The sequence below is a fragment of the Chiloscyllium plagiosum genome, chromosome 23, assembly GCF_004010195.1.
Source record: "Chiloscyllium plagiosum isolate BGI_BamShark_2017 chromosome 23, ASM401019v2, whole genome shotgun sequence".
Lineage (NCBI taxonomy): Eukaryota > Metazoa > Chordata > Chondrichthyes > Orectolobiformes > Hemiscylliidae > Chiloscyllium > Chiloscyllium plagiosum.
The window spans coordinates 39,080,439-39,090,090 of record NC_057732.1 but is presented as its reverse complement, the minus strand read 5'-3'; the positions used below and the strand labels follow the sequence as shown (position 1 = coordinate 39,090,090).

At 38.6% G+C, this 9,652-nt stretch overlaps 1 protein-coding gene across 7 annotated transcripts in view; it reads left to right on the top strand.

Annotated features, from left to right (window-relative positions):
* Nucleotides 1-9,652, top strand: part of LOC122561801 (peroxisomal succinyl-coenzyme A thioesterase-like) — an 87,165-nt gene that overhangs the window by 2,724 nt on the left and 74,789 nt on the right. For all 7 annotated transcript variants that reach the window (XM_043713968.1, XM_043713972.1, XM_043713967.1 and 4 more), the window contains exons 2-5: nucleotides 1,784-1,885; nucleotides 4,561-4,767; nucleotides 6,703-6,802; nucleotides 8,401-8,591. In XM_043713968.1, coding sequence (XP_043569903.1) covers nucleotides 1,786-1,885; nucleotides 4,561-4,767; nucleotides 6,703-6,802; nucleotides 8,401-8,591 — 598 coding nt within the window. In that variant the 5' untranslated portion in view covers nucleotides 1,784-1,785. The remainder of the gene's footprint in view (nucleotides 1-1,783; nucleotides 1,886-4,560; nucleotides 4,768-6,702; nucleotides 6,803-8,400; nucleotides 8,592-9,652) is intronic.

Sequence of the window (9,652 nt, the reverse complement as noted above, 5' to 3'; positions counted from 1 at the left end):
GCAGGTAGATAGGATAGTGAAGAAGCCGTTTGGTATGCTTACCTTTATTGGTCAGAGTATTGAGTACAGGAGCTGGGAGGTCATGTTGCGGCTGTTCAGGACATTGGTTAGGTCACTGTTGGAATATTGCGTGCAGTTCTGGTCTCCTTCCTATCGGAAAGATGTTGTGAAACTTGAAAGGGCTCAGAAAAGATTAGAAGGATGTTGCCAGGGTTTGAGCTATAGGGAGAGGTTGAATAAGCTAGGGCTGTTTTTCATGGAGTGTCAGAGACTGAGAGGTGACCTTGTAGAGGTTTACAAAATTATGAGGGGCATGGATAGGATAAATAGACAAAGTCTTTTCCCTGGAGTGGGAGAGTCCAGAACTAGAGGGCATAGGTTTAGGGTGAGAGTAGAAAGATATAAAAGAGACCTCAGGGGCAACTTTTTCTCACAGAGGGTGATAAGTGTACGGAATGAGCTGCCAGAGGAAGTGGTGGAGGCTGGTACAATTGCAACATTTTAAAAGGCACCTGGATGGGTATATGAATAGGAAGGGTTTGGAGGGAAATGGGCCGGGTGCTTGCACATGGGACTAGATTTGGCACATGGGACTAGCCTTTTCCCTATAACCCTGATTTCCTTATTAATTTAAAAATATCTGCATCTCAACCTTGAATGTATTAAATGATTTAGTCTTGACCACTCTCTATGGTCAAGAATTCTGTGAATTCTCTACCCTCAAGAAATTCCTCCTCATCCCTGTCTTAAATATGTGACCCACAATTCTGAGATTGTGACCTCTGATCTTAGATTGTCTCACATCGGGAAATCATCTCTCCTCATCTACCCTGTCAGGTACCCCAATAATCTTGGAGAAAGTGAGGACTGCAGATGCTGGGGATCAGAGTTGAAAATGAAAAATGTGCTGGCAAAACATAGCAGGCCAGGCAGCATCCGAGGAGCAGGAGGATCGATGTTTCGGGCATAAGCCCTTCTTCAGCCCTTATTCCTGAAGAGGGGCTTATGCCCGAAACGTCGATTCTCCTGCTCCTCGGATGTTGCCTGGCCTACTGTGTTTTTTCCAGCACCACATTTTTCTACCCCAATAATCTTGTCTGGTTCAATGCCTGTCGTTCTACTAGATTCCAACGTGTACATCCCAACCTGCTCAACCTTTCTTCATACGATTGACCCTCCATACCTCGTATCATCCTTCTTTGGACTGCCTGCCTGCCATGGCAGTGCATCTTTCCTTTGATAATGGGCCCAAAGGTCTTCACAGTATTCCAATTATGATCTGTCTAGTGCCTTGTATAGTTTTCGTAAAACCTTTGTACTTTTATACTCCATTCCTATTGAAATGAAGGTCAGAATTCCATGTGCCATCTCAATTATCTGCTGAACGTGGATACTAGCTTATTATGGTTCATGCATGAGGATTCCCTCTTCCCTCTTCCATAGCTTTCTGCAATTTTTCTCCATCTGAATAATATTTAGAATGAGATATAAAAATTTAATTTTACAATTAGAGTTTTGGTACCTGTTGCTGCTAGGGTTAAGTTATTTGTGTCATATTTTTCTGCTTTGGTCGTGCTGTTTAAAATTTGACAACAAAGCTTATAAATAGGTTACACATTTTAAGTTATTCATTTATCTATTTGAATTGTGTAATTGGTCAAAAACAAATTATGCTTGGAGCAAGCCAATTTATAGAGCTGGGGCATTTGTTATTTTTAATCATCGTTGATAAATATTCCTATTTGAAACATTTTCACAGTTACTTCGCTCGTTACTTTACTAGGTATGAAGTCCCTCTGGAGGTTAAGATTCTATAAATACAGCCATCTTCATAGTAACAACAACATCAACATCAAAATGTCCCATCAAAAATGCTTCTCATCAGGTACAGTATAATACTCTATGGTAATCTTTTCAATTAAGTACAAAATGTTGGATGATATCTTAATTTCAATATTAAGTCAATTCTGCTCATTAATTATTTTGTACAAAGACTGAATATTGCAAAATATAACTTTTTAAGATCCTTTTGTGCTGGAAGAAGAATGTCAGGGTTCTATCACAACCACTGGTTAATTTACTTTAATAACTCACATAAGTAAGTCGAATAATTGGAAACAAAAGTGTTTATTGTTATTTATAAAATGCGCAAATGAGAAAATGCTGTTTACTTTACAGAGAATAAAAATTCTGCTCTCTTGTTTCTTGTAATCACTAGCACAGAATAGTGACTTATGCTTAAATACTCAAGGGATGACTATTGCAACTTAATGGATATTAATTCAAGCCAGAATTCCATTCATGCCTTCTTCATAAAATAATATTATATATTCACTGGGATACAATGGGAGTAAATTGTGACTCTGTCAGGAGTACTAAATTGGCAGCAATAAATGTGCAACCTGTTTATACTTTGCAAAATACCTTTTCATTGAAATCATTCATTTAAAAAAAACATGATCATGAAGTGTAAAATTAAATTCGGTAATGATTTTGTTTTGAAATTTGAACAGAACTTAAGTGGGTAAATCATTAGACTCTGAAGGCATGAACCCAAGGCTTTTGAGAAATTTCTAAAAGGGATAGCAGAGATTCTGATTACAGTTGCATGTAGCAGTGAAACTAGTAAACTGGCTGCATATAGATCAGTTAGACTCACATCTTCGAATCACCAGTTTGATGTCAAATTGGTGAGCATTACAGAATATGTAGGATATCAATAACAGCCTTGATTGTTCTAAAAACTCTTAAATTTATCCAGGTGACTGGTTTAAGATAAGACCATAGAAATTGTGTAAATCTATTTTAAGAAAGCTTGTTACAAAATGAGAGGAGATGCAGGGGAATGATTAAGACATGGATTAGGGAATAAAAAAAAAAGCATTAGGATTAGTAAGTGTTACTCGGACTCAAATCTCACAGACTACGATGTAGCAACAAAATTTTATGACTGAAGGGGACTTGTTAAATGTTGAGGAGAGCTGTTATTTAAAAAAATACATTGGAAGGATATAAACAGGATAATGGAAAGGGCAGACTAATGGGTGAAATTTAATGCACATAATCTGGGATTAATCAAAGTCTCTATAGTTGGAGTCATATCCACCAAGAAGAGAGGTGATTAAATTTGTTGGTTGCTAATTGTTCCAGTACTACTACAGAAGTTCTTCACACCCAGTATCTTCAAGTGATTTATCAGTGATCTTCCCTCTAACGCCAGAAGTGGGGATGTTGTTGATAATTGCACAATGTTCTGCACCATTCATACTCATCAGCTGCCGAAGCAGTCGTTATCCACATGCAGCTATGTCCGCACAATGCTCAGGTTTGGACTGTAAAGTGGCAAGAAATGTGCATGGCATTTAAATGATAGGTGATAGCCATCTTTGACAAGAGAATCTCGACATCTCTCCTTAACATTCAATAACATTAGTATCGTTTAGTTTTTCACTGTTAACATTTGTGAGGGTTACCATGAACCAGAAACTGAACTGGATGAGCCATTTTAAAAAAAAAAACAAAGGAAGAGCATTTTGTGGTGAATAATTTTCTTGCTCATTCTTCAAAACTTATCAACCATCTACAAAACACAAGTCAGGACTCTGATGAAATAGTCCCACATGCCTGGTGAGTGCAACTACAACACTCAAGAAACTCAATACCATCCAAGTCAAAGAAGCTCATTTGATTGGCACCCCAAACTAAGTATTAGGACCTAACCCATTGTCCCTACCACATATTCTGTTCCCAGCCACTGTCACAGTTCATTGTCCAAGGCTGAACTGGACCATTTGCAATTGAGATGAGTTTCCTTCTACAATTGCATCTTCTATCTCCATACCATTACTCATCTTGATGCATGCCTTAGCTCATCTGCTGCCGAACCATTCAAACTTGTTTAAACTTAATTGTTTCACTTCTGTCCTCTGACCCATTCTCTGTCTCCATAAACCTGAATCTGTCCGAAATCCTGTCATATCCTGACTCTTTCCATATACTGTTCATCTTTTATTTGTTTATTTGTTGACCTACAAGTCTGGCAATATATTACATTTTAGAATGCCAAAATCCCATCTTTGTACTGCCCTACAAAGCTGTATGATCCTCCAATTCCAGCCTTTTCTCGATGCCTGATCTTAACCACTCTTTCTTTAATGGCAATTCCTTTAGCTGCATGGGGCTTAGTATCTGGAATTCCCACTCAGAAATCCTTTTCCCTCTCCCAATCTCTTACCTCTTAATACCTTCTTAAAATTTACCGTTTTCTTTTGTTTTGGTTACCTGGGCTAAAATCTCATTTTGAGGTTTGATGTCAAATTTTGTTTAATAAAATTCTTCTGGAACACATTGGCATATTTTATTATATTGTGATCTTTATAAATATTTGCCAAACAGGTATGTTATTATTCTGCATGATCAGGTTCTTTTGGTGGGAGTGGAATTGTTTTAATTGGTTTTATCTGATTTCAAAACCTGTGCAATATATCAGGAGATGTGTAACATTTTCTCAAACTTGTTTCGATTCCATAAATAGCCTATGTACTCTTCTTTTAAATCTAGGTGCTCCAAGAAGATACAGTTACTATGTGGCACCCATGATCGTAGCAGAACCAACAAGGGGACTTGTGGATGAACTAATCAGACTTAAGATTACATATTTAATGCCCAACCGACAAGTTACTTTACAATCAAAGTTGCTGTCTGAGGATGCCGATTGGTGGGAGGCATATGCCCATTATGTCAGTGATTCAGAAGGAATTGTTCGAGGTTTGAGCAATTATGTTATGCTGCTAATGTTGTTGAAACATTAAGGACAACCTTAACACTCAAGACAGCTGGTGTGAGGTCATTTCTGACAGTAGAAGACCAACACCAACCTCCCTCCAACACACGCAACTGCTACCACTATGTTAAAAATTTGAAGATGACAGTAAGGAGCAAGAGTTGGCACTTCGGTCCCTCAAGCCTGCTCTACCATTTGATATAATTATGGCTGATCTCATCTTGGCCTCGACTCCATATTCCTGCCACTGTCCATAACCCTTTAATCTATTACTAATTAAAACTCTGTCTATTTTCTTCATAAATTTACTCAATATCCCAATATCCAGTGCAGTATCGGACATTGAATTCCGCAGATTCATTATCCATTGTGAGAAGTGGCTTCTCCACATCTATTTTAAATCTGCTGTCTTTTATTCTGAAACTAAAACTCTCATTTTATTCTGCCCTGCATGAGGAATTTCTATGTCTACTTTGTCAATTACCTCTAGTATCTTGTATTAGTAGATCTTGAATCATTTTTCTTTCAGTAAGTAGAGGCCTAAACTGCTCAGTCTCTCTTCATAACAAACTAGTTAACCTTTTGATTAGATTAGATTCCCTACAGTATGGAAACAGTCCCTATGGCCCAACAAGTCCACACCGACCCTCCAAAGAGTAACCCACCCAGACACATTCCCCTACCCTATATTTACCCCTGACTAATGCACCTAACACTCTGGGCAGTTTAGCATGGCCAATTCACCTTAGCTGCACATCGTTTGGATTGTGGGAGGAAACCGGAGCATCGGGAGAAAACCCATACAGTCAAGGGGACAATGTGCAAACTCCACGCAGACAGTCGCTCAAGCCAGGAATCAAATCCCGGTCCCTGGCGCTGTGAGGCATCAGTACTAACCACTGAGCCACCATGCTGCACCAAATCTTCTCTGAGCTTCCTCCAGTACAGATATATCCAACTCAAGTAAGGGAACCAAATTTGTTTGCAGAATTCCAGGTGTGGTCTCACTAATGTCTTTGTGCGGCAACACCTCCCTACTTTTACATTCTATTCCTTGAGCAATAAATAACAAAATTCCGTTTGCTTTCCTTATTACCTGTTATACCTGCATGCTAGATTTCTGCGATTCGTGTGCGAAGACACCCAGCCCTCTGCACCGCAGCACTCTGAAGTTTCGGTCAATTTAGATCAATTGCATTTTTATTCCTCTGATAAAAATGAATAATCTCTCATGCACATTTTTTTGCCCAATCACCTAAGCTATCCATATCGATGTGTAAATTTCTTGTATCTTCATTGCAATTTACTTTCCCATCTATTTTATTGTCATGTACAAATTTGGCTGTAATACTTCCTACCTCCTGCATCCAAGTCGTTAATATAAATTATAAATATTTGGGGCCCTGAGGATCGAATGCTATGGCACCCTCTTTCCAAGTAATCTCCGGCCAACCAGAAAAAGACCTATTAGAAATTTACAAAATAACAAATTATCTGCATTCTCTGCTTCCCTCCTTCATTTAGTTGATTCTTGCCAGCAGATTCTGCACAGACTTTTATTACTTAATATCACTCATAGCTATTATAAGCTGCAAGCGTAGAATATGGGGAAATTAGGCAACAGTTTGGACTAAAAATTACACAATCTGAATATCTTGCCTAATTAGGCATTTTTGTGAATTTACACTGTAACCAGAAGGTTTTCACAGAATTTGTCTTATCAAATTGATTCAAAACTGATTCTAAGGCAAGCTGCATCACATAACTTTAAAGTTTTATAAAATTTAGTATATGTCTTATTATGGAAAGTTGTTATTTTGTTAATATTTTTTTCATATGTTCAGTATCTAGATTTTTTTCTAGATGGAAGTGTTGCTATTAGGAGTTTATAATAAGCATCTTTTAATGTTATTGTTCAGTTAGCAGAGACAAGTCGTTTGGAGGCACGTACAAGGGCCAGGAACCGATGGGCTTAATATGGAGCATGAAGCTTGCGCCTGGTAGTCGTCCTGGAATGCGGTATTCTTAAAAATTCTATCTACCTTAAACTACATGGATTTTTTTTTTGAAATAGGGAATCCTTATTTTTATGTCTTTTTCTTTAAAAATTTGTGATTATTTCTAGAAATTAAAGAAAATATGTTCCTGCCCAGTTTTGTTCTGTTAGTCCTCATGTTATTTTCACTTCCATTGGTAACCCTCATATAACAAAAATAAATCCTCTTTTTGTACATTTGGACATTATCAGATTTACTAAGAAGCGGTTTTCCAGTTTGAAGCTTGCTCTATCAAACCTAAATATCATACTTCAGTTGCTGCCCCTACCATGTCCCCTTTGGACAATTATAATATATTTTGACATGTCGTCTTACTCAAGTGGACTTGCTGTACATTGTGTTATGGGCCCACCCCCACTCTCATGACTGAGTCAGCTTAAACTCTCTTTTTTTCCAGGCAGTCAACAGACTGGAGACTTTCATTCCATCGGTCTAGGTTGGATTTAAGTAGTGATATGAGAGATAAAGGTTCTGTATTAGCATGGTTTGTGGATTTTGGACAATTTTTTTTTAAAGAAAGGATCAAAGGTGGAGTGCAAACAACTTTAAATTTAGTGTTTTTATTCTGTGTTCCTGCAAGCTGAATAGAGTCTGAGACAGTAAGACATTTAAATTATTGAAAAGCTATCTTTGCTCAATTTACAAGCAGTAAGACAAACCAACAAATTGCTTAGTGATCTAAAATTAATTTACTGGATCTTTGAGAACACAATGAACTCAAGGGGGTGGCATGGTGGCTCAGTGGTTAGCGCTGCTGCCTCACAGCACCAGGGACCAGGGTTCGATTCCAGCCACTGGTGACTGTCTGTATTAAGTTTGCATATTCTCCGTGTCTGAGTGGGCTCCCTGCTGGTGATCCGATTTCCTCCCACAATCCAAAGATGTGCAGGTTAGGTGAATTGGCCATGCTAAATTGCCATTGTTTTGAGGGATGTGTAGGTTATGTGCATTTAGTAAGGGATAAAATGTAGAGTAATGGGGAATGGGTTTAGGTGGGATACTTTTCAGAGGGTTGGTATGGACTTGTTGGGTCAAAGGGCTTGTTTTCACACTGTAGGGATTCTAGATCTGAGAACGAAGACTCTGAATATCCTAAGAGGTGCTCGGACTAAGGCTCATCAGATTGCTGGGAGGTGCATCCATGACTACTGGTTACAACTTTGCGAGAACATTCAGATTGATTTCAATGCAGGGAAGATGAATTTCAACACAGGGATCAGAACGATAGCAGGTCCATTGGCAATTTCGTTTGAGAACAACCAGAAATAATGTGGGGTAAAGCCAAGCTTTTGGAACAGACAGTCAAGCATTAATAATAATTTGAGTGAAAAAAGAGATGTCAAGGCCAAAATTAGAAACTTACTTTTAAATCAAGTAAAATGACCCATAAATAAAGTGGTGTGTTATTACATGAAGAAATGCTTGACTGGTTGAAGTAAGTGAATCTGATCATTGCAGAATGTAATAATGTTAAGAAGCCATATGGAATCACATTTTTTCATTCTATTTTGACTTTTAGCTGCAAGTTAGAATTGCTGCATGTGTCAATTTTCCTTTCAGACTGAGGAAGAAGGATGTGACAGTTCCTTATTTGATAACCATTTCTGTGTATGATGGATGGATTTCCATGAATTTTGACAAACGGGCAGTATTGGCATCAGTTGTATTAGAGCGTTTTTATATGGCGCCAGGCGTTACTCGGATAGAGCTCAATGAGGAACCTGTAATTGGAACAATGTTCTTTCCTCCAGGTAATGGAAACCATGTTGCAAAATGGTAATGTTTCATGATTTATCTTTGTTTGTACCCAGCATGCCTTCGCTACTTCATCTCAATCCTTTCTCAGTTGGTTATCCATATCTGGGCAGATGTGGGTACTGCAGGTGCTGGAGATTTGAATCAAGATTCGGGTGGTGCTGCAAAAGCACAGCAGGACAGGCAGGATCCAAGGAGCAGGAAAATCAATGTTTCGGCCAAAAGCCCTTCACCAGGTTATCTACATCTGGTGACTAATGGATTTAACTTGCAAAGTATGATACTGAGTCATATTAAAAATATAAAGTCAAATGACCAAAAGATTGTCAGTGATACAAGTTTTAAATGTCTTCAAGGAGGGAAGCGAGACAGAGAGATATAGGGAGAGGAATCCAGTATTAAGGGCATGGCATATGAAGGAGTGACCACCGATGGTAGAATGGTTAAATTTAGGATGTTCATGAGGAATGAGAGGAAGGCAGACACCAGAGGGTTGCAATGTTGGAAAAGATAACAGAGAAAGGGAAGGTGCAGCCATGGAGGGACTTAATAAATGAGAATTTTAAAATTAAGACTGGGTGCCAGTTAAAGTTGGGGAGCACAGGGTTGATGGTGGAAAAGGGCTTGGTGTGAAGTGAAATACCAGAAGCTGTGTTTTGGAAAATATATAGGTTGCAGGATAGTGGGAGGACCATCCCAGACTATTGGTATAGTCAACTCACAAGATAACAAAGGCATCAGGCAAAGTAGGTAGGTAGCTGTAGGCAGTTTTAGTAATTAAAAAAAGACTGAAACTCCTCTCAGGATCAAATGTGATACTAGTCTGACAGGCTGAATTACAGATTGCTACCAGGAAGTGGAATGGAGTCTGTAGGAAGGAAGTGGATCTGGTAGAAGAACCAAAAACCACAGCCTCAGCCTTCCCCTTGCTTAAAAGGGAGACATTTCTGCTCACCCAGTGTCAGACAAGCAACCTGATTGTTTAGCAATTATGGAAGAATTGAGAGATTGTACTGGTGTCATTAATGTACGTACGAAAACTCTCCCTCCAGGCATT